The following is a 25,776-nucleotide window of genomic DNA, read 5'->3' as shown; positions in this document are numbered from 1 at the left end:
AACTTTAACCGCTACCCAGATCTAGCCAATGGTCAGAACATTCTCCACAGTAGAGTGGAGAATGGGATTTGATTCTCTCACGTACTCTGGTGCCTCACCTTTGACCATGTCCCCTGGAGGGGGAGACCTGGTGGCACTCAGAAGAAGGACAGCAGGTTACCAAGAAGAGACTTGATACCCCCCCATTTATATATATATACACAAACACACACAATAAACTACTAACAGCAAGAAGGACCATGACTAAATCAGGAATTATATAAATGTTACATTCTTAGTGTTTTTGCTATTTCTATTTGGGAGCCTTAAAGAAAACATCTTTCCCATCATGGTGCATCTAAAATCTGAATGTAAATCAGTATCTATCATATCTCATCATTATCAACTGAAAACATCTATCCAGACCTAAGAACGTCTTAACCCCTAAACAATTAAGTTTAATTGTGAAACTAAACTATCTGCTCTTTAACCCCATCAGAGACTTGAGAAGGAATATAATAGATTACCTGAGCTACCAGGAGTGCACATTAGTAGCTTTCCATGAGAGAGACAGTTTGCTACCTGAATAGTCACGCAATACTCTCTATAACATTGAAGCATTATCTTCACGCTTCTGGCTGAATAATTCTGACAGACATATTTGTGAGACAGGAATTATTGAGGATTCGTTTATCCTGTCTTGGTAGAGGTTGGTCATTGAGTTTGCCTGCAGCCAAGCTTGTAGAAGAAAACTGAGTTCCAAAACTTGTCCTTTGATCTCCACATGTGCTCTGTGTCTCACAATACCACAGGAATATAAACATGTACACACACACATACACACACACAAATACATGAGAGTTTTCTCGGTGGTTGAGGACACTGGTGCTCTTCCAGAGGACACACAAGGTGGCTCAAAACCATGTAACTGCTGTTACATAGGACCTGAAAACTCCTCTGGCCTTCAAAGGCACCAGCCACACAACTGGTGTACAGACCGGTTTCAGGAAAAACAATAATACACAAACTAAACTAATGAACAAATAAATAAATATCCTTTCAAAAATTAAACAGGAAAACAGAAATACCAATGCCATCTTAAATGCATGTTTTGCTTTGTATTTAGAGAACACAGTGCATAAAAACAGATATAGAATTCTGAGTCAATAAAGACATTTGACTCTTTTGGTGATTGGGTTTAAATCTCATATCTTTACGTGAATTTTGACCAAAGGTTATGAAATCAGTAATGTACACTTCTTCATATATTTGCTGAGGAATGCTGGGTGGCTTCTAAACTATGTCCTAATTTTCAGTAGCCAGTGACATATCCACAATTTAACGTTGACTAAAGAAGTTCTAAAAAGTATCTCATGCCCAACTGCCGAGATCAAGACTAAAATAATACTCTGTGGTTAAATAAAGCAAGGCAAATGAATGAAACACTCCCTATTTGCATACCATCTTCTTTTTAAATTTAACTGAACACCCAGTGTGACCTGTAACTTGGTATTCATTGCTGCAGAATCTGACTAAAGTTACCATTGTTTGCAAAGAATGCTTCTGTAACACCTTAAGTGTCTTTTAATAACACATAAATATATTAGTCATAAAATTTACTCGTTAACATGAGTATGTGTTAGGACCCACCCACACTGAGAGCATATAAAAGGCCCTCTCTTCAGACAGAACTACACAGACACAACTCACCTACAATCCTCTCTACCCAAGAACAACCTCAACAACCAACACCATGTGTGGCTACTACGGAAACTACTATGGCAACAGGGGCTATGGCTGCTGTGGCTATGGAGGCTATGGCTATGGAGGCCTGGGCTGTGGCTATGGAGGCTATGGCTATGGAGGCCTGGGCTGTGGCTATGGCTGTGGCTACCGTGGACTGGGCTGTGGCTATGGCTCTGGCTATGGCTATGGCTCACGCTCTCTCTATGGCTGTGGCTATGGATGTGGATCTGGCTATGGATTTGGCTACTATTAATGAAGACACCATGGGAGACTCCCATCTTCTCCAGTGGTGACATTAAGACTCACCAGTTCTGAACCCTACAAGCACTGAGCCTCTTCTCTGAAGATAATCCTGCCAAGAAGTTTATTATGGTCTGCTGTGACTTACACAGGGGCCACATAATCCCTGGATGTCCCACATAAAGGAAGGGAGTGAACTTTACCTGATCCCTGTCACTGCTATGGTTGACAGAATATCATCAGACCAATGGCCTTGGTTTTGTCTTCAATTATCTCCTCTCTAATAAACATCTTTAATACAGAAATACATTCTGGTTTTTATTTTTATATATACAATGGTATTTGACTGCATGTATGTCTGTGTGAGAGTGTCAGTCCCTTAGCACAGGAGTTACAGACAGTGGTGAACTGCCATGTGGTGCTTGGAATTGAACCTGGGTCATCTGGAGGAACACTCAGTTCTCTTAACTCCTGAACCATTTCTTTAGCATCTTTTGTTATTTAGTTTGTTTTATTCTTGAGATAGGGTTTCTCTGTGTAGCCTTGTATGTCATGGAACTCACTCTGTAGACTAGGATGGTTTTAAATCCAGAGATCCACCTGCCTCTGTCACCCAAGTGCTGTGATTAAATGTGTACACCACCAAGTCAGGCATAAATTCTAGTTTTTATTTCATCTGTCAATGTCAAAATTTTCTTATTAAAATAATTGGTTTCAACATTCATGAATGATGAGGATCATTTTCTTTGACATTATTTTCATTTGCTATTTCTAGGTCAACTTTTTAAGATGTCCATGGTAGTTATGCTAAGAAAATATGCTTGTGTAAAGCTCAACTTCTTTTTCCATTAGTAAGCAAATATTTGTCATGCTATATAACTCTTAGATACAGACTCTAAAGGAGCTTAGTGAGTGTCTTAGAAGGAACTCCATTAAACAATAATTTCTACAATTTTGATGTACCTTGTGTTTCAAAATCAAATACTACTTTAACATCTTCATTTCTACCTTACAAAAAGTTTCACAGTCTTACAATATTTTGTGATATACTCATAAATAGAGGCAAAAGAGTCCCACAGACTCCACCACCTTTGATTTGCTATTAGAGGGAAGCCATGGGCCATGTCTAAAATCCAGAGTGTGAGCTCATACTCCACCCCAAAAGACAAAAGCTCTGTGCTTCTGACACTGTAGGAACTACCACACTTCCCTGCATTCAACATGCCCTATATATTGAAATTTTCATGTTGGGGTTGGTGGGGGGGTATTCAGAGAATTCCTTCTAATAGACATCCAGAAATTAAGATCATTTTCAGCACAGATGAAATGTTTTCTTCTAATAAAATGACTTCTTATAAGTTGATGGTGACAATTTTGTTGCTCTGTCCCTCATTAGGGAATCTTCTATTCTAAATAGGTTTTTTAAAGTACAATTATTAACCTCTGCAAAGCCACTACATGTCATTTGAAATAATGGACCTTATGAACTGCTTTACTGTCATTAAATTCACCAAATATGCCACCTTCCTTTTAACTAGTCCATTGTTGACATTTCTTAGAGATCTGTCATAATCTGAGGTACTCAGAAGGCTGAGACAGGAGAATTGTCAGTTCAAATAGACTCAATGTTTCTTGACTTAAGAAAAATAATTAGAATATTGAGAATGTAGTTTTAATACAGCCCTTTTCCAGCAGGAGAGAACCCTGTCTACAACAGCCTTTCCACTACATGCAAGCTAGAATAACATATATTTTCCTTGGAGTTAATCTGTTTTCCTTTGATTGCCTTCTCAGTACCTACTTTGGTTAACATTGTGATACTTCCTGAAGTTCATTAGAGCACGCATATTAATTTGGTTACATTACCTTTCATTTTTGCTGATGGAAGTGTTTAGTGCGATTTATTTTCTCTAAGTACTACTTTACTTTGATACATTTTCCAAGTGTTGTTTTATTACCATTATTTACTTTGAAACTGTACTCTTATGATTTTTAGGCCACATTTTTTCAGTTGCCTGGAAGTTGTCTAATAAGAGATCTTTCTTTCCATATCAAGAGTTTGTCTATTTTCTTTGTTGTTGTTGTGGGCAAGTTTAGCTTCACTTCATGGCAGGCAGAGAATTTTTTAAAGCTCCTTTTCTGTAGTGTCAGTGTTTATATACAATCAATGAAAATATATGGAAAAGTATTCTTTCTTAATTTTTTAAAGATTAAGTATGCATATATGTCTGTGACAAATATGTACCAAAACAAACAACTACTTCAATTATATTCTTTAAGTGTATTGTCTCATTTTATTCTACTTGATCTATTTTTTATGTAGTGGCCAATCAAACCTTCCTGTCATCGTGTTCCTATCCATTGTCCCACTTCCACCATGTCCCATGTTTCTCTTGTGTGCATCTGTGAAAGTCCTTCAAAAATGCAAAGACAATACAAATGGAAGAAATGAACATCAAAAAATGAAAAAACAAAACAACAACAAAAAAAGAGAAGGATAGTGCAAAGCAGGAAGGAAGTGAGGAAGAAGGAAGGAAGTAAACTTTAGGTTCAGGTATGCATGGTTTTCCAGCTTCTGAACATAAATAAAATATTTCTCAACAAGATACATTTCTGGTTATTTTGGTGATCTGGATGTAAAGCGCTCAAAGTGAATCAAAGTTTTCTGGATTTAATTCATTTTTGTTATAAGGATCCCTTATGTTTTTTTGAACTTTTGCCCTCAGATAATTTAACTGTTATTTTTACTGACTTTCAGAACATGTTTCATGTGTTGTAACATAAGAAGACTTAGGTTGCTATTCAGGACCTCTACCAGAAACTTTCCTGATTAAAACCTTAAAGATATAGTGCTCTGGATGGTGGTCTTGTCCTTATTTCATGCCTACCACTCAGCTCATGTTCTCTCCTCCTATAGGCAAGGACCCAACCCTGGCAATGGACAGACCTTCCCATCATCATAGCTCTAAACAATTAATTAATTGAGCAACTTTTATATTGTCATATAGAATGTATAAACACCCATGCAATACCTTGTGATGCTCTGATAGATGGTTGCGTAATCCTCAAAGCAGGTTATGCTTATCTATTAAAATATTATTTACTATGAAATTCAAAACATTTTCTTGTCACTTTTTGGAAAGATGTCAATCTTTTCTCATTATTTCTATGTCTTACTTTTTTCTCTTAAATTCTATATTTTAATATCAATATTAATTTTATAATTGAATGTATTCCCCCTTGGGCAGAATTTGTTCACCATTCCTATAATACTACATTGTCCCAGTGAAACCAATAGTGTTTTCATATAACTCTTTTTTTAAAAAGGAGTTTATTTGACTTACAGTTTCATAGGTTTGGAATCAAAAATGGCGACATAAAGGCAAGGTGGCCGATGTGAGGACAGAAGCAGTATCTGAGAGCACACATCTTGAAGTTCAAGCAGGAAATAAAGAGAAAACTGAAAATGGCACAAAGTTTTAAAATCTTTTTAAAATTACTTTATTTTTATCCATATACAATTATATTGTTACACATATATACTATAGATTACCTATGGCAAGAAGAACTGTGACACAATCAAGAATTACATAAATGTTGCATTCTTAGTGTTTTGGTTATTTGTATTTGACAGCCTTAAAGAAGACATCTTTCCTATCTTGGTGCATCTAAATTTCTGAATATAAATCAATCTCCATCACATATCGTCATTGTCAACTAGGAACACCTATATACACCTAAAAACATCTTAACACCTAAACAATTAAGCTTCATTGTAAAACTAAGCTGTCTGGTTTTCAACTCCCTCAGAGACTTGAGAAAGAGTAAACTTGATTTTCTGAGTATGCTGGGAGTGCAGGTTAGTAGCTTTCAAAATGAGAAGATGACAGAGACAGTTTTCTACCTGAATAGTCACCCAAATCTCTCTATAACATTGGATTTTATTTTCATTCATGTTTTAAATATCAAATGTCTAAACCAAGATTATATTCATGTTTTTATGCCAATTTATCTATTATTAATTTCTCTAGAAGGGCTTTCCTTCTATACGATAATTTGAGAGAGAGAGAGAGGGAGGGAGGGAGAGAGTGAGGGAGGGAGGAAGGGAGAGGGAGAGAGAGAGAGAGAGAGAGAGAGAGAGAGAGAGAGAGAGAGTAAAAGGGACATAATATTCTGTATTTCCCTATAGCAATATGGTAATAGCAGACAAAGAGTTCATGGTCACCACTGCCACTATTTATAAGTTCCAAGATGTGCTATTGTCTCCAAGTGACAGGTACCAGAAAAAATATAAAATTAAGAAAAATATACATTTATACAAAGTTCTGTAATTTGAAGTAGCAAAAATAGTAAATATGAGCAATATCTACTTGAAAGAAAAAATAACGATTTGCTTGTTTTCCTGTCAAGCTTTGGATCAGCCAAAGATGAGATTGTAGGTAGATAACAAAAGCCACTAAACTTGCCAGAAAAAAAAAAAAACACAATCCTAAAACACTCATTAACTATAAACTTTATTCAGATTTGATGCATCTACATTGCCAACTACAGATTGCAAAACTTGGGGGGTTTAAGATAAATTGGGCATTTGGATGACTCATTTTATAAATAAGCATTTCTGATGACATACTTGAGACACTAAATAATCTGAATGTCATTATTCTAAAGTTTAACTGTGCACAGTCTAACAAAGATTTATTCTCAGCATACATTAAAGGATAGTACTCTAGAGGAGATCTGACCTAATTAGAGTCATTTGTATTTTCAAATGTACCGACCAAGAGTAAAAGAGGCTTGAGAGTGTGGAAAATGATAATTTTGTTTTTTTTATTTTTTAAATGTATTTTATTAATTTATTCCTATTACATCTCAATTGTTATCCCATCATGTGTATCCTCCCATTCTTCCCTCCCTCCCCTTTTCCCTTACTCCCCTTTCTTATGATTGTGACAGAGGGGGACTTCCTCCCCCTTTAAATGCTCATAGGGTATCAAGTCTCTTCTTGGTAGCCTGCTATCCTTCCTATGAATGCCACCAAGAGTGTGGAAAAATATATACTTTAAGTTCCATTCATAATTTTTTCATTCATACCAACAATCTATGAGTATGTAAGTTTGTCATTTGGAGATGTGAATTTATAAATATATTGGAAATATGGTGTCATAGTAGAGCAGGGAACTTATACATCTAACAAAAGAACAGTTGTGTGGTGAATCTAAGAACACTTACCTAATTGATTACCCTTACAACCAAGAACCAAATCTGAAAAAGTAAAGCAAAACTAAACAAAAAAAGAAGTAGCACTGAACAATTGAATGGGAGGCATAGGTATAAAAAAGTAAGATGAGCATATTCAGGGGGAGGAGGTCCCCCTCAGTCATAGGGGAGGGGAGTAACAGGAAAATGGAAGGGAGGGAGAATGGGAGGATAGAAGGGATGGGATAACAATTGAGATGTAATAGGTATAAATTAATAAAATATATTTTTAAAAAATGAAAGCTAATGTGTGAAGTTGGGAAAGAGACACAGTGGGTAGTATTTTATCAACAGAAGAAAAGGATGGCAATGCTCAACACCCAAAGCTCTAGAAAATGAAGAGAACCTGGACTTAATGTTTAACAAGACGGAGGTCTTTATGATCCCTACCTTAGAAGTTTCAGGAGAATAGAACTGATCAGAATGTGAGAACATACAAAGATTAAAACACATGAAACTGTATGAAAGTACTAGAAAGGAAATGCAAGGTTTGTAGAGGGGGATTCATAACCCAAGAAAAGCCATTTTGTTCTTTAGTTAACTATTTGTTCATTGTTGCCTATACTTAAAAACAAAACAAAGATTGGAAAACCTTGGTAAGGAAAAACATGAATGAAATCCCTTTGAGTGAATGCTCTTGATGTTTGGAAAAAGGAGAAGCTCAACGTTTTAAAAGGGAAAGAAATTAATTTAAGAAAGTTTCTGTGTGCTGGTGGGAATGCAAACTAGTACAACCACTTTGGAAAGCTATCTGGTGCTTTCTCAAAAATGGGAATAGGGCTTCCTCAAGACCCAGCTATTCCACTCCTTGGAATATACCCAGAGGATGTACTACTACACAACAGGGACATATGCTCAACCATGTTCATAGCTGCCTTATTCATAATAGCCAGAACTTGGAAACAACCTACGTGTCCCTCTATAGAAGAATGGATAAAGAAACTGTGGTACATTTACACTATGGAATACTACTCAGCTATTAAAAACAAGGAATTTCCAAAATTTGTGGACAAATGGATTGAACTAGAAATTGTCATAATGAGTGAGCTCACACAGAAGCAAAAAGAGCTAAATGGTATATACTCACTTATATCGAGACACTAGTCCAAGGTGTACGTCCCCATGAAAAACTGTACCTACCAGAATAGTGGGTAAGAGGAGAGGACGTCCTATTGAAACTTTAGGTGTGAGAAGCCTGGGAGAAAAAGGAAATGGAAGGATCCAGTGGGTCCTGGAAAACTACAGGCGAGTCTGGGCCCTGGGGCCCTCCGTAAACTGTGGCAACAGCCAAGGAAAAAATAGGCAGTAAAAACCTTGAACCCCTACCCGGACTAGCCGATGGACATTCTCCACTGTTGAGTGGAGAAGGAGATCTAACTTTCACACAAACTCTGGTGCCCCATATTTGAACATGTCCCTTGGACGGAGATGCCTGGTGGCACTCAGAGGAAAGATAATAGGTCACCAAGGAGAGACTTGATACCGTATGAGCATATTCAGGGGGAGGAGGTCCCCCTCAGACACAGACTTAGGGGAGGGGAGGGGTGTAGGGGGGAAGTGGGAGGAAGGGAGGAATGGGAGGATACATGGGATGGGCTAACAACTGAGATGTAATATGTATAAATTAATAAAAATGTATTTTAAAAAAAAGAAGTTTCTGTGGAGACAAAATTTAGCATAATTTTTATAAGAAAAATAGTTTCCCAGAGGGAATTATTCCACTCCAGTATTACAATTACAATATGCTATTCCACTACAATATTTTTCTTTTGTAAATATTATATATATATATATATATATATATATATATATATATATATATACACAAACACACACAATAAACTACTTACAGCAAGAAGGACCATGACTAAATCAGGAATTATATAAATGTAACATTCTTAGTGTTTTTGCTATTTCTATTTGGCAACCTTAAAGAAAACATCTTTCCTATCATGGTGCATCTAAAATCTGAATGTAAATCAGTATCTATCATATCTCATCATTATCAACTGAAAACATCTATCCAGACCTAAGAACATCTTAAGGCCTAAACAATAAAGTTTAATTGTGAAACTAAACTATCTGGTCTTTAACCCCATCAGAGACTTTAGAAGGAATAAAATTGATTACCTGAATATACCAGGAGTGCACGTTAGTAGCTTTCCATGACAGAGACAGTTTGCTACCTGAATAGTCACGCAATACTCTCTATAACATTGAAGCATTATCTTCACGCTTCTGGCTGAATAATTCTAACAGACATATTTGTGAGACAGGAATTATTGAGGAATTGTTTACCCTGTCTTGGTAGAGGTTGGTCATTGAGTTTGCCTGCAGCCAAGCGTGTAGAAGAAAACTGAGTTCCAAAACTTGTCCTTTGATCTCCACATGTGCTCTGTGTCTCACAAAACCACAGGAATATAAACATGTACACACACACATACACACACACAAACACTCAAGAGATATCTTGGTGGTTTAGGACACTGGTGCTCTTCCAGAGGACCTGCATTTAACTCCAAGAACACACAAGGTGGCTCAAAACCATGTAACTGCTGTTCCATTGGACCTGACAAACTCCTCTGGCCTTCAAAGGCACCAGCCACACAACTGGTGTACAGACCGGCATTCAGGAAAAACAATAATACACATACTAAACAAACGAACAAATAAATAAATACTTTTTCAAAAATTCAACAGCAAAAAAAGAAATACCAATGCCATCCTAAATGCATGTTTTGCTTTGTATTTAGAGAACACAGTGCATAAAAACAGGTATAGAATTCTGAGTCAATAAAGATATTTGACTCTTTTGGTGATTGGATTTAAATCTCATACCTTTACTTGAATTTTGACCAAAGGTTATGAAATCAGTAATGTACACTTCTTCATATATTTGCTGAGTAAGGACAGGGTAGTTTCCAACTATGTCCTCCTTTTCAGTAACCAGTGAAAAAACCCCACAATTTACCTTTGACTAAAGAAGTTTTAAAAAGTATCTCATGCCCAACTGCCGAGATCAAGACTTAAATAATACTCTGTGGTTAAATAAAGCAAGGCAAATGAATGAAACACTCCCTATTTGCATACCATCTTCTTTTTAAATTTAACTGAACACCCAGTGTGACCTGTAACTTGGTATTCATTGCTGCAGAATCTGACTAAAGTTACCATTGTTTGCAAAGAATGCTTCTGTAACACCTTAAGTGTCTTTTAATAACACATAAATATATTAGTCATAAAAATTACTCATTAACGTGGGTACGTGTTAGGACCCACCCACATTGAGAGCATATAAAAGGCCCTCTCTTCAGACAGAACTACACAGACACAACTCACCTACACTCCTCTCTACCCAAGAACAACCTCAACAACCAACACCATGTGTGGCTACTACGGAAACTACTATGGTGGCAGAGGCTATGGCTGCTGTGGCTATGGAGGCTATGGCTATGGAGGCCTGGGCTGTGGCTATGGAGGCTATGGCTATGGAGGCCTGGGCTGTGGCTATGGCTGTGGCTACTGTGGACTGGGCTGTGGCTATGGCTCTGGCTATGGCTATGGCTCACGCTCTCTCTATGGCTGTGGCTATGGATGTGGATCTGGCTATGGATTTGGCTACTATTAATGAAGACACCATGGGAGACTCTCATCTTCTCCAGTGGTGACATTAAGACTCACCAGTTCTGAACCCTACAAGCACTGAGCCTCTTCTCTGAAGATGATCCTGCCAAGAAGTTTATTATGGTCTGCTGTGACTTACACAGGGACCACATAATCCCTGGATGTCCCACATAAAGGAAGGGAGTGAACTTTACCTGATCCCTGTCACTGCTATGGTTGATAGAATATCATCAGACCAATGGCCTTGGTTTTGTCTTCATTTATCTCTTCTCTAATAAACATCTGTAATACAGAAATACATTCTGGTTTTTATTTTTATATCTAAAATGATATTTTGACTGCATGTATGTCTGTGTGAGAGTGTCAGTTCCTTAGCACAGGAGTTACAGACAGTGGTGAACTGCCGTGTGGTGCTGGGAATTGAACCTGGGTCTTCTGGTGGAACACTCAGTTCTCTTAACTACTGAACCATTTCTCCAGCATCTTTTGTTATTTAGTTTTTTTTATTTTTGAGATAGGGTTACTCTGTGTAGCCTTGGATGCTGTGGAACTCACTCTGTAGACTAGGATGGCTTTAGACCCAGAGATTTACCTGCCTCTGTCACCCAAGTGCTGTGACTAAATGTGTACACCACCAAGTCAGGCATAAATTCTAGTTTTTATTTCATCTGTCCATGTCAAAATTTTCTTATTAAAATAATTGGTTTCAACATTCATGAATGATGAGGATCATTTTTTTAGACATTACTTTCATTTGCTCTTTCTAGGTCAAATTTTTACGATGTCCAGGGTAGTTATGCTAAGAAAATCTGTTTGTGTAAAGCTCAACTTCCTTTTCCATTACTGAGCAAATATTTGTCATGCTATATAACTTTTAGATACAGACTCTATGGTGTATAAATGAGCTTAGTGAGTTTCCTAGAAGAAACTCCATTCAACAACAATTTCCACAATTTTGAGTACCTTGTGTTTCAAAATCAAATACTACTTTATCATCTTCATTTCTACCTTACAAAAAGTTTCACAGTCTTACAATATTTTGTGATATACTCATAAATAGAGTCAAAATATAGTCAAAACAGTCCCACAGACGCCACCACCTTTGATTTGCTATTAGGAGGAAGCCATGGGCCATGTCCAATATCCAGAGTGTGAACTCACACTCCACCCCAAAAGACAAAAGCTCTGTGCTTCTGACACTGTAGGAACTACAACACTTCCCTGCATTCAACATGCCCTGTATATTAGATTTTTCATGTTTGGGTTGGTGGTGGGTATTTGAGATAATTCCTTCTATTAGACATCCAGAAATTAAGATCATTTTCAGCACAGATGAAATGTTTTCTTCTAATAAAATGGCTTCTTATAAGTCGAAGGTGACAATTTTGTTGTTCTGTCCTTCATTAGGGAACCGTCTATTCTAAGTAGGTTTTTAAACGTACAATCATTAACTTCTGCAAAGCCACTACATGTCATTTGAAATAATGGACCTTGTGAACTGCTTTACTGTCACTAAATTCACCAAATATGCCACCTTCATTTTAACTAGTCCATTGTTGGCATTTCTTAGAGATCTATTATAATCTGAGGTACTCAGAAGGCTGAGACAGGAGAATTGTCAGTTCAAATAGACTCAAGGTTTCTTGACTTTAAGAAAAATAATTAGAAGATTGAGAATGTAGTTTTAATACAACCCTTTCCCAACAGGAGAGAACCCTGTCTACAACAGCCTTTCCACCACATGCAAGCTAGAATAAAATATATTTTCCTTGGAGTTAATCTGTTTTCCTTTGATTGCCTTCTCAGTACCTACTTTGGTTTACAGAGTGATACTTCCTGAAGTTCATTAGAGCCTGCATATTAATTTGGTTACATTACCTTTCATTTTTGCTGATGAAAATGTTTAGTGTGATGGATTTTCTCTAAGTACTACTTTACTTTCATACATTTTCCAAGTGTTGTTTTATTACCATTATTTACTTTGAAACTGTACTCATGATTTTTAGACCACATCTTCTCAGTTGCCTGGAAGTTGTCCAATAAGAGATCTTTCTTTCCACATCAAGAGTTTGTCTATTTTCTTTATTGTTGTTGTGGGCAAGTTTAGCTTCACTTCATGGCAGGCAGAGGATTTTTTTTTCTCCTTTATTAATTTATTCTTGGTTTTTTTGTTTGTTTGTTTGTTTTTTGTTTTTTTTGTTTTTTTGGGTTTTTTTTTGTTTTTTTTTTTTAGGCAGGGATTTTTTAAAGCTGCTTTTCTGTAGTATCAGTGTTTATATACAATCAATGAAAATATATGGAAAATTATTCTTTCTTAATTTTTTAAAGATTAAGTATGCATATATGTCCATGACAAATATTTACCAAAACAAACAACTACTTCAATTATATTCTTTAAGTGTATTGTCTCATTTTATTCTACTTGATCTATTTTTTATGTAGTGGCCAATCAAACCCTCCTGTCACCATGTTCCTATCCATTGTCCCACTTACATCATGTCCCCTGTTTCTCTTGTGTGCATTTGTGAAAGTCCTTCAAAAATGCAAAGACAATACAAATGGAAGAAATGAAAATCAAAAATGAAAAAACAAAACAACAACAAAAAAAGAGAAGGATAGTGCAAAGCAGGAAGGAAGTGAGGAAGAAGATAGGAAGTGAACTTTAGGTTCAGGTAAGCATGATTTTCCTGCCTCTGAACATAAGTAAAATATTTCTCAACAAGATACATCTCTGGTTATTGTGGTGATCTGGAAGTAAAGCGCTCAAAGTGAATCAAAGGTTTCTGGATTTAATTCATTTTTGGTATTAGGATCCCTTATATTTTTTTGAACTTTTGCCCTCAGATAATTTAACTGTTATTTTTACTGACTTTCAGAACATGTTTCATGTGTTGTAACATAAGAAGACTTAGGTTGCTATTCAGGATCTCTACTAGAAACTTTCCTGATTAAAACCATAAAGATGTAGTGCTCTGGATGGTGGTCTTGTCCTTATTTCATGCCTACCACTCAGCTCATGTTCTCTCCTCCTACAGGCAAAGACCCAACGCAGGCAATGGACAGACCTTCCCATCATCATAGCTCTAAACAATTAATTAATTGAGCAACTTTTATATTGTTATATAGAATTTATAAAGACCCAAGCAGTACCTTGTGATGCTCTGATAGATGGTTGTGCTATATAAACCTCAAAGTAGGTTATGGGTATCTATTAAAATATTATTTATTATGAAATTCAAAACATTTTTTGTCACTGTTTGGAAAGATATCGATCTTTTCTCATTATTTCTATGTCTTACTTTTCTCTCTTAAATTCTATATTTTAATGTCAATATTAATTTTTCTAATTTAATGTATGTTCCCTTGGGCAGATTTTGTTCACCATTCCTACAATACTATATTGTCCCAGTGAAACCAATTGTGTTTTTACATATTTTTTTTTAAAAAGAGTTTATTTGACTTACAGTTTTGTAGGTTTAGAATCAACAATGGTGACATGAAGGCAAGGGGACAGATGTGATGACAGAAGCAGCATCTGAGAGTGCACATCTTGAAGTTCAAGCAGGAAATAAAGAGAAAATGAAAATGGTATGAAGTCTTAAAATCTTTTTAAAATTACTTCATTTTTATCCATATACAATTATATTATTACACATATATACAATAGATTACCTATGGCAAGAAGAACTGTGACACAATCAAGAATTACATAAATGTTACATTCTTAGTGTTTTGGTTATTTGTATTTGACAGCCTTGAAGAAGACATCTTTCCTATCTTGGTGCATCTAAATTTCTGAATATAAATCAATCTCCATCACATACTGTCATTGTCAACTTAGAAGACTTATATACATCTAAAACATCTAAACCTCTAAACAATTAAGCTTCATTGTAAAACTAAGCTGCATGGTTTTCAACTCCCTCAGAGACTTGAGGAGGAGTAAACTTGATTTTCTGAGTATGCCGGGAGTGCAGGTTAGTAGCTTTCAAAATAAGAAGACAACAGAGACAGTTTTCTACCTGAATAGTCACCCAAATCTCTCCATAACATTGAATTTTATTTTCATTCATGTTTCTAAATTTCAAATGTCTAAACCAAGGTTATATTCATGTTTTATGCCAATTTATCTATTATTAATTTCTCTAGAAGGGCTTTCCTTCTATATGATTTTTTAAGAGAGAGAGAGAGAGAGAGAGAGTCAATGGGACATAATATTCATAATATTCCGTATTTCCCTATAGCAATATGGAAATAGCAGACAAAGAGTTCATGGTCACCACTGCCACTATTCATAAGTTCCAAGATGTGTTATTGTCTCTAAGTGACAGGTACCAAAAAAAATATAAAATTTAAGAAAAATATACATTTATGCAGAGTTCTGTAATTTTAAGTAGCAAAAATATGAAATTTGGGCAATGTATGATTGAAAGAAAAAATAACGATTTGCTTGTTTTCCTGTCAAGCTTTGGATCGGCCAAAGATGAGATTGTAGGTAGATAACTAAAGCCACTAAACTTGCCAGAAAGAAAAACACAATCCTAAAACACTCATTAAGTATAAACTTTATTCAGATTTGATGCATCTACATTGCCAACTACAGATAGCAAACTTGGGAGTTTAAGTTAAATTGGGCATTTGGATAACTCATTTTATAAATAAGCAATTCTGATGACATACTTGAGACACTCAATAATCTGAATGTCATTATTCTAAAGTTTAACTGTGCACAGTCTAACAAAGATTTATTCTCGGCATACATTAAAGGATAGTTCTCTAGAGGAGATCTGACCTAATTTGAGTCATTTGTACTTTCTAATTTACTGACCAAGAGTAATAGAGACTTGAGAGTGTGGAAAATAATTATTTTTGTTTGTTTTTATTTTTAAATATATTTTATTAATTTATTCATATTACATATCAATTGTTATCCCATCACTTGTATCCTCCCATTCCTTCCTCTCTCCCAGTTTCCCATTACTCGCCTCCCTTATGACTGTGACTGAGGGCGACTTCCTCCCTCTTTAAATGCTCATAGGGTATCAAGTCTCTTCTTGGTAGCCTGCTATCCTTCCTATGAATGCCACCAGGAGTGTGGAAAAATATATACTTTAAGTTCCACTCATAATTTTTAAGGTAACCAACAATCTATGAGTATGTAAGTTTGTCATTTGGAGATGTGAATTTATAAATAAATTGGAAATATGGTGACATAGTAAAGCAGGAAACTTATACATCTAACAAAAGAACAGTTGTGTGGTAAATCTAAGAACACTTACCTAATTGATTACCCTTATAACTGAGAACCAAATCTAAAAAAGTAAAACAAAACAAAAAAAAAGAAGTAGCACTGAACAATTGAATGGGAGGCATAGGTATAAAAAAGTAAGATGAGCATATTCAGGGGGAGGAGGCCCCCCTCAGTCACAGTCATAGGGGAGGGGAGTAAGGAAAAAATGGGAGAAAGAGAGAAATGGGAGGATACAATGGATGGGATAATAATTGATATGTAATAGGAATAAATTAATAAACTACATTTTAAAATGGAATGAAAGCAAATGTGTGAAGTTAGGGAAGAGACACAGTGAGTAGTATTTTATCAACAGAAGAAGAGGATGGCAATGCTCAACACCCAAAGCTCTAGAAAATCAAGAGAGCCTGGACTTAATGTTTGAGAAGACAGAAGTCTTTATGATCCCTACCTTAGCAGTTTCAGGAGAATAGAACTGATCAGAATGTGAGAACATACAAAGATTAAAACACATGAAACTGTATGAAAGTACTAGAAAGGAAATGCAAGAGGGGGATTCATAACCCAAGAAAAGCTATTTTGTTCTTTAGTTAAATATTTGTTCATTGTTGCCTATATTTAAAAACAAAACAGAGATTTGAAAACCTTGGTAATGAAAAACCATGAATGAAATCCCTTGAGTGTATGCTCTTGATGTTTGGATAGGAGGAGATGTTCAACATTTTAAAAAGGAAAGAAATTAATTTAAGAAAGTTTCTATGGAGATAAAATTTAGCATAATTATTAAATGAAACATAGTTTCATAGTAGGAATTATTTCACTCCAGTATTAAAATTACAATATGCTATTCCACTACAATATTTTTCTTTTAAAATATTTTTCATTTTTACATACACATACACACACACACACACACACACACACACACACACACACACACACACACAATAAACTACTTATGGCAGGAAGAACCATGACTAAATCAGGAATTATATAAATGTTACTTTCTTAGTGTTTTCACTATTTGTATTTGGCAGCCTTAAAGAAAACATCTTTCCTATCTTGGTGCATCTAAAATTATGATTGTAAGTCAATAGCTATCATATCCCATCATTATCAACTGAAAACATCCATCCAGACCTAAAACATTTTAACCCCTAAACAATTAAGTTTAATTGTGAAACTAAACTATCTGGTCTTTAACCCCATCAGAGACTTGAGAAGGAATATAATTGATTACCTCAGTACATCAGGAGTGCAGGTTAGTAGCTTTCCATGACAGAGACAGTTTGCTACCTAAACAGTCACCCAGTACTCTCTATAATGTTGGAGCATTATCTTCAGCCTTCCAGCTCAATATATCTGACAGACATATTTGTGAGGCAGGAATTATTGAGGACTTGTTTACCCTGTCTTGGTAGAGTTCAGTCAACGACTTTGCCTGCAGCCAAGCTTACCCTCTTTTAGGCAGAATTCCATCTGCAGTAGAAACATGGACATTTTGCCCACTGGCTTGTTTGCCACATTTGAAGCCATCTCCATAAGGAGGTTCTTTGATGCTCATCATCTTCTTTAAGGTAGGTTGCATGTTGCCAGGAGTTAACCTGCCTCAATGTCAGGTTTAAGTAATGGAATAATAATAATAATAACAATAATAATAATAATAATAATAATAATAATAATGTTATTGTTATTATTATTATTTAAAAATTATTTTGAAACAATAAAAACATTTTAAATGCCATATTCTGTATGTCTCCGATGTTTTTGAAGACCTTATCTAACTATTTTACCTTATCTTTCTGTAGAATCCTATCTGTTTTACCTAATATGTATAGTCTTGTGATAAAAATAGACTAATAATTGATATGACTATGATTTTTATCAACTAACAATTTACTTGTATAACTTATTTAACCTGGACTACAAATGTTATTCCTAGTTTGTTTAACCATTTCCCCAATTTTATATGGGCCCCTATAAAGATATTATTCTTCTCAAATCTGCTGGAAGAACTTTAAGAGAATGATGCTCCATTTCCTCTAAGGGGGTCAGGTGGGTTTTTGCTTGCTTTCTCGGGCTATATAGTGTTATTATCAATGGGAGTTGGTTACAAGTTATTATTGGTCTTTTTTAGAGAAAACAAGGTTGGATTCAGAGATGTCTTTCTTTTCCTTTATCTTCCACTCTTAGGTTTATAGATAGAGGTTAAAAAGAAAGAAGGGGGAATCTAGAAATATGTAGGGAAAATGAACAAAAAGTAGATTAGTGGATCTATTCCTCAACTTAATATCTCAACTGTTACTCACAAGGTTATTTTTATTTCATTGGTATAGAATTTTGCCAAATAAGTTTAATTTTAAATACAGTGGTATAGAATTCAAATGTAAGAGTATTCTTCACACACATTAGATATATTTCTACTCTAATATGAGGTATTGTGCCCATATAACTAAAGGATAATACAAGGTTTACTTACAACAGTACAATAAAATTTTACAGCCACTTTAGCCATATATTTTAAAAGTTAAAGTGTGTATATTATTTTCTTCCTTTTTTTTTTTTTTGCCTGAAGAATTTCACCCATGTCAGTTTTCAAGATTTTTAAAAAATGTTTTCAACTAGAAAAAGAATGACACCATTTCATTTAAATTATTTTTCCTGAAAATATAATTTGGCCATTGATTGATTGACTACACTGTGATAAGTCAGGCCACTATGTGAAATGTAAAAAATGCATAATGATAAAAATCATTGAATTAAAATTCTCAAATCTCATGATCATTCTGACAAAATTTCTTAATAATTTTTACAAAATCAGTCTACCAAGATCTATTAATGCAAAGAACATTCAAAAGACCATATTTATTTGAGAATCATGGTACATGCTCTGCAGTCCTGGAACTCAGGAGGTTGTAGGAGTTGATCACATGTCTGAGGCCAGCATTGACAACAAGACCATCAGCAGACAGACAGACAGACACACACACACACATTACTTAAATGGATAAATAATTGTATTTGATATGAACATCAGTGTGAAATACTGTATTCTAAGCTTTTTTCCACAACAGCCAAGGTAAGACACTAGGATAATGTAACTTTTGACCTAATCCCTTATACAATGAAAATAGACAATCCAGCAGATACATAAAACTACTGTGGCTTTTTTTGTTAATTTATTAGGAGGATTCATTATCACACAAAACAGAATGGAACCAGGAACAATTACAACACTGTCAAAGCTCAGAACTTGCTATTAAAACCAGAATAATTCTGGCACATCTTGTTAAAGAAATAGTGCTATAGAGGAGTTTGATAAATGTAAACGCATGGCAGCAAGCTCATTGTATAGTTCCTTACATAAAATATAATTATAATATTCATTCAAGTAATGACTAATCACTGTGCACTTATTTGTAAAAAAAATAAATGGAGTAATAAGCTTCCATGCAATAAATTTTAAAAAATATTTGTTTCATAGAAATCAAATCCAAATTGGATTAGTCACATTTGTATAATAATAAAAATGCACTCAGCACAGGTTCATTTTCTTAAATACTAATTAGTTGGATTCATATTATCATCAAGGATATGAAAAATATTTGATTTCATAAAAGGAAAGGAATTGAACCCTGAAGCAGAAAATGAATTTGCATTGAGAGAAGGAAAATTCATGGTTCAAAGAGATAGTATGATTTTTGTAGAATGGAAATATAAACCAAATTTTATTTGTCACATCTGTATATAGCACAGTGATAGAGGGTTAAAACAGAAGCATCATTTGGCTCACAATTGTCTAGTTATTAGTGTATGTGATGTATGCTACCACACTGAAACCCTAAACTAAAGAATGTCACATGAGATATGAAGCCAAGCAACTTTGTTAATGACTATGAAGTATTTTCATGGTAAAAACAACAAAATAATTATATTAGTCATAAAATTAGTCAATAGCATGGGTGCATGGTGGGCTCCACCCACACTGAGAGCATATAAAAGGCCCTCTCTTCAGGCAGAACTGTACAGACTCAACTCACCTACACTCCTCTCTACCCAAGAACAACCTCAACAACCAACACCATGTGTGGCTACTACGGAAACTACTATGGCGGCAGAGGCTATGGCTGCTGTGGCTATGGAGGCTATGGCTATGGAGGCCTGGGCTGTGGCTATGGAGGCTATGGCTATGGAGGCCTGGGCTGTGGCTATGGCTGTGGCTACCGTGGACTGGGCTGTGGCTATGGCTCTGGCTATGGCTATGGCTCACGCTCTCTCTATGGCTGTGGCTATGGCTATGGATCTGGATTTGGCTACTATTGAAGATACCATGGAGACTCTAAACTGTCTCTAGGACTTTCTATCCTTAACCTCATATATTCTAAGCCTCCTTCTTAGATGCTGAGGATCTTTATTACATGTTTTTGACACAATTTTACTGAAATCTTGGTGTCCTGTTCCTTCTAGGTTTACTATGTCCAATTAACCCTTTTGAGGATTTGTAGTAAAAAAAAAATGGAAGAATGTGAAATACATAGTCTGGGTGCCTAAATTGTCATTCACTGGGATGATTCTGTCACAGATCGTTTTGGGTTTTAACCTTAATAAATTTCTCTTTTTACAATAAATTTATTCAACTGAATCTATAAATGTGGTTTTCTTTTCACTTATAATCCAACACATATTATTTTTTATAAAAAAAATTAAAATGTTACTTTTAAAAATTTCTCTGCGATCTATTTTGCATAAATAAACTTGATAGTGATAATTGTGTGGAAATAATGTCTCATGAAAGAGTGAGTTAGTTATAATAGAAACAACATTGTTTTGGTATAAACATAGTTACTTAGAAAAAACTAACAAGCAAATTATTTTCACTTAGGGAAACATCAGTAGTAGCTTCCGCATTAGAGCTTATGATATTCCCATCTAGATTTTTTGATGACTTTTAGGGTAATGGATGTACATTCAGCATCAAATCTAACCATCAAATTGGTTACCTGCCAATGCCTTTTAAGTGTGGGGTTGTCTTACATGGCTGGCCAGGATAGTTGCGCTTGTCTGCACCTAACCAAGACTGGTGATAGGGAAGGAAAACTACTAATTATGTTGACAATTTTGGTCAAAGAATCTTCTTTTTGTCGATATAGCCATTGGGACTGCTCTGCACAACTGTGTATAGTTTTTGTTCATTTAGGGTTTTTTGCTTGTTTGGTTGTTTGGTTGTTGTATAGTGGTCTCCCTCTGTTGTAAAAAATGTTTATTGATGAGGGGTGAAGACTACACTAATCTGTGAGTATAGGGACAAGTGTTTATAGATTGCTGTTATGAATTATGGTGGTTTAGTAAATGTATTCTCTCACCCAAAGCTCAGGGAAATTGTGGGGAAAGGATCAGAAAGACTGTAAGAGCCAGATCAGGGAGTTTGCTATTAAACTGTGTATCCTAGTATTGTCAGAAGCTGCACTGATAAAATTCTCACCAATATGACTTCCCAAATGTAAACTGAACAAGGATAATACCAACAGACATGTCAACTGTAGAAGGACAACCCTACATGTCCTCTATACTACACAAAGAACTACAGATAACTGAGGAAAACTGGAAGATGGAGATGAAATCTTCTCCGGAGAAAAATACATTAATTAGTTCTTCAGTGCCAAAGTCAGCCCTGAAAGCATACATACAAGTAACGAATAGACAGAACAGTGTATAGTTCAGAATATATACACATATATTCATTTATATATGTATATACATATTTCCATTCATATTTATTTTTATTCGCTCACACATATATATGAATGCAATATAAATCACTGGGAAAAGACGCCATAAATTTGAAAAAGAATGGGGAGGATTATTTAGGAGGATTTGGAGAGAAAGAAAGTGTAATTAAATTATAATCTTAAAAACAAAAAAATCAATTTTGAAAATGAATGTATTTTTTGAAGTAATCAGTGGTGACTACAGGCTCCTAACTGCTCAAAATACTAAAAATAAAACATAAAGAAGACATCCATGTCTGCACCACCAAAGCACAAGGATTATCCTGAAAGGGCAGAGAGAATTAAGAGGAAAGGAATGGACCAATGACATTCTCGTGATCATGGCTGTTGTACTCTTGAACTTACAGCAGCTGTGATTAACTTCATGAGATTTGTGAAAGGATTGGGCATGTCAGCACCTGTCACTGAAGACGCAGAGCACATTGTGTATGGACCTTCCTTGAGAGATTGACAAAGAAAAGAGAGAGATTTTCTGTTGCATAGGTAGGACCACTGCTTGTAAACTGTCACCCATGTTCCTGTAAGCATACCTAATGACACTATTTAGGTCATAACAGAAAGAAGATATGAAAGCAGAAAGAAGCTGGTCAAGAAGAAGGGGGTTATTATGAGTGAGAAAGGGAAAAGAGACATTAAAGGGTGAATATCATTAAAATACATTGTGAACATGTATGGAAATGTCATAATGAAATGCTTACTGGCATATATGCCAAGGAAAGTATAAAAACATTCTTTTAATCGTAAAGTAGCAATGTCAAGGATTATTTTGGGTTGTTTTTAGTGTTAAAGGTGGTTGAACTTGTAAATTAATTAACAGTTGCTTGCCAGCTCCATGCATTCCTAGTGCAATTTTGCAAATTTCTTTGCATGAAACCCTTTGAGAGATATGAGTATTGACACCTAGTATATACATCTACCCTGAATTTATATCATATTTTGCACAAGTAGTACTTATATAGTCCTATACCAAGATATATAGAAATGTAAACACAACTCTCTTCCAACGAATTTTATATGGCTTAAACTATAGTAAACATTTTCAAAAAGTAACATTTAGTAAAATATTTTAGGTCTAAGACCATTTGATTGTACTGTATACCTTTTTCTTCTTGAAATTATGTAGCATAAATTGAGTAAATAGAGATCATATCTGAAATTGTACCATTGAAAATTTAGGCTATTCATAGCAATTTAATATCAAATAGGACATATATTATTGTAGAAATATATTTGTGTATATTTCCACACACATAGTTACATGGGCAGCCATGGGTAAAGTCACTAACACAAGCAAATGAATTTGGAAAATAATTTGTAGAGAGGAAGTGGGCGTGGAGACTGATTAGAATGGTAAGGAGGAAAGAGAAGAGAAAGATGAAAGTAATAAGAATGCATTTTAACAACAGTCTACAGACCGGGAAAAGATCTTAACCAACCCTATATCTGACAGAGGGCTAATATCCAAAACATATAAAGAGCTCAAGATATTAAACACCACCAAACCAAATAATCCAATTAAAAATGGAGTACAGAACTAAACAGAATTTTCAACAAAGAAATAATGAATACTCAAGAAGCACTTAAAGAAATGCTCAATGTCCCTAGTTATGAGGGAAATGCAAATCAAAATGACTCTGAGATTCCATCTTATGTCTATCAGGATGGCTAAGATAAAAAACTCAAGTGACATCACATGCTGGAGAGGATGTGGAGAAAGAGGAACACTCCCACATGCTAGTGGGAGTGCAAACTTGGACAACTACTTTGGAAACCATTCTGGCGCTTTCTCAGAAAATTGGGACTAGTTCCACCTCAAGACCCAGCTATACCACTCCTGGGCCTATACCCACCATTCAACAAAGACATTTCCTCAACTATGTTCTAGTAGCTTTATTGATAATAGCCAGAATCTGGAAACAACCTAGATATCCCTCAACCAAAAAATGGATAAAGAAACTGTGGTACATTTACACTATGGACTGCTACTCAGCTATTAAAAACAAGGAAATCTTGAAACTTGCAGGCAAATGGATGGAACTAGAAATGATTATCCTGAGTGAGGTAACCCAGACCCAGAAAACTACACATGGCATATACCCACTTATAAGTGGATATTAGCCACATAATATAGGACGACCACACTACAATACACAGACTTAAAGAAGCTAAATAACAAGGAGGACACTAGAGAGGAGGCTTAATTCTCACTCTGAGTGACAAATAGAATAGATGCCAGAAGTGGGTGAAGAAAAGGAACGGCTGGGAGCCTGCCACAGAGGTCATCCGAAAGACTCCACACAGCAGACGGAAGCAGATGCTGAGACTCACAGCCAGACTCTGTGGTGGAGTGCAGGGATTCTTATGGGAGAGTTGGGAGACAGAAGAACCTGGAGCTTTACAAGGAGACCAATGGAGCCAACAAATCCCAGTGGCAGGGGGAGGGTGTTGCACCTACCAAGGACCATGCATAATGAAGACCTATACTCTGTGCGCAGATGTAGTCCATAGGCAGCATAGTCTCCTTGTGGGTCTGATAATATAGGGATAGGAACTACTTCTTTTGATCGCTGGAGGGGAGGCCTTGCCAGGCCACAGAGGGAGAGGATACAGGCAATCCAGATGAGATTTGATAGGCTGAGGTCAGATGATGGGTGAGGAGGGCTCCCTCTTTCTGAAAACTATTGGGGGGAACTGGGAGAGGGAGAGAAGGCGGGACTGGGAATCGATGAGGGAGGAGCCTATATTCAGGATGTAAAGTGAACAAATTAAAAATAAAAGAAATAAATACATTCTTTAAAGAATGCATTTTATACAGAAATGAAATGGTCTAAGAATGGATGTAATGAAAATGTTTTAAGTGTCCAAAATTGAAAAGATAAAGATAGCAAGTTGTATGGTTACAAACCCAGTTGAGGACACTCTAGGTAAAGAATATTTGATAATATCACAGCTGCCTTTCTGATAACTAAAGAGCACAGCATACCAAAAGCAGTTAAAGATAAACAATATACTGTTTGTAAAGAAAATGAATTGCTGTTCAACTCTCATGAGGAACTATATTCTAAAAGAGAAAGAAAATATAAACATGCCGGCTGCAGGCGAGGTCCGGATTCTCCATATCTAGCAATACCTTCTAATGGAAAATAAAGCAAAATAAAATATTTCTTTAAAAATTAACTTATCATGGTGGCGCAAGCCTTTAATCACAGCACTCGGGAGGCAGAGGCAGGCGGATCACTGTGAGTTCGAGGCTAGCCTGGTCTACAAAGTGAGTCCAGGACAGCCAAGGGTACACAGAGAAACCCTGTTTTGAAAAATAAAAATAAAAATAAAAATTAACTTATAAAGACTGTGATTTAATTTAGGCTAACATTTTGGAGGTCCTATCACAGGTCAAGTAACTTCACTACATTGAACCTATGCCCAGTTAGCATGCATGACTGGAGCATGTGACACAAGTAAAACCACTCATGTGATGGCCATAACATGAAAGAGAACCAGCAAGGAAGAGCAGAGAGCCATGGCAGAGTGTGTCATGAAGATGAATGACCTCACACTAAGCTTCCCCTCTCCATTGCTTCTCAACACTGCCATCTGGAGATCAACCTTTTATCACAGGAGCCTTTGGCCAACATGTAAAGTACATTCACCTCATTTTGTTCCTGCCACTCAAAGGTTCATGCGACTCTTACAAAGTATGTTTTACTCTACCCTACCCCAACCATAATGTTGTACCTATTCCAGCATTGCTTAAGCATACAACATATTCTCCAAGAGTCATGGCTGGTTTAATTATAAGCCTCTATAAATAATACAGCAGACCATGTAGACCCAGGATTCAGTGGGAAGACAGGAACAAGTTATACATTCTAAACACAAAGGAAGATATAA

At 35.7% G+C, this 25,776-nt stretch overlaps 3 protein-coding genes and 1 long non-coding RNA gene across 4 annotated transcripts in view; 3 read left to right on the top strand and 1 right to left on the bottom strand.

Annotated features, from left to right (window-relative positions):
- The window catches only part of LOC311608235, a 379,567-nt gene that overhangs the window by 34,676 nt on the left and 319,115 nt on the right, over positions 1-25,776 (bottom strand). The window contains exon 3 of the long non-coding RNA XR_014782873.1: positions 14,310-14,394. This is a non-coding gene — a long non-coding RNA (uncharacterized lncRNA). The remainder of the gene's footprint in view (positions 1-14,309; positions 14,395-25,776) is intronic.
- LOC311608209 (uncharacterized protein) lies at positions 1,682-2,270 on the top strand. Its single transcript, XM_084800566.1, has one exon. The coding sequence runs from the start codon at positions 1,733-1,735 to the stop codon at positions 1,976-1,978; it is 246 nt and encodes an 81-aa protein (XP_084656692.1). The 5' UTR covers positions 1,682-1,732; the 3' UTR covers positions 1,979-2,270.
- On the top strand, positions 10,534-11,141 carry LOC311608208 (uncharacterized protein). The gene has a single exon (XM_084800565.1). The coding sequence runs from the start codon at positions 10,604-10,606 to the stop codon at positions 10,847-10,849; it is 246 nt and encodes an 81-aa protein (XP_084656691.1). The 5' UTR covers positions 10,534-10,603; the 3' UTR covers positions 10,850-11,141.
- LOC311608210 (uncharacterized protein) lies at positions 20,128-20,738 on the top strand. Its single transcript, XM_084800567.1, has one exon. It carries the CDS (start codon positions 20,180-20,182, stop codon positions 20,417-20,419), a length of 240 nt encoding a protein of 79 aa, XP_084656693.1. The 5' UTR covers positions 20,128-20,179; the 3' UTR covers positions 20,420-20,738.

Source organism: Acomys minous, assembly GCF_964271855.1.
Source record: "Acomys minous genome assembly, chromosome: 11".
NCBI lineage: Eukaryota > Metazoa > Chordata > Mammalia > Rodentia > Muridae > Acomys > Acomys minous.
Note: the sequence above shows the minus strand (reverse complement) of the source record. Positions and strands in the feature narration are given on the sequence as shown.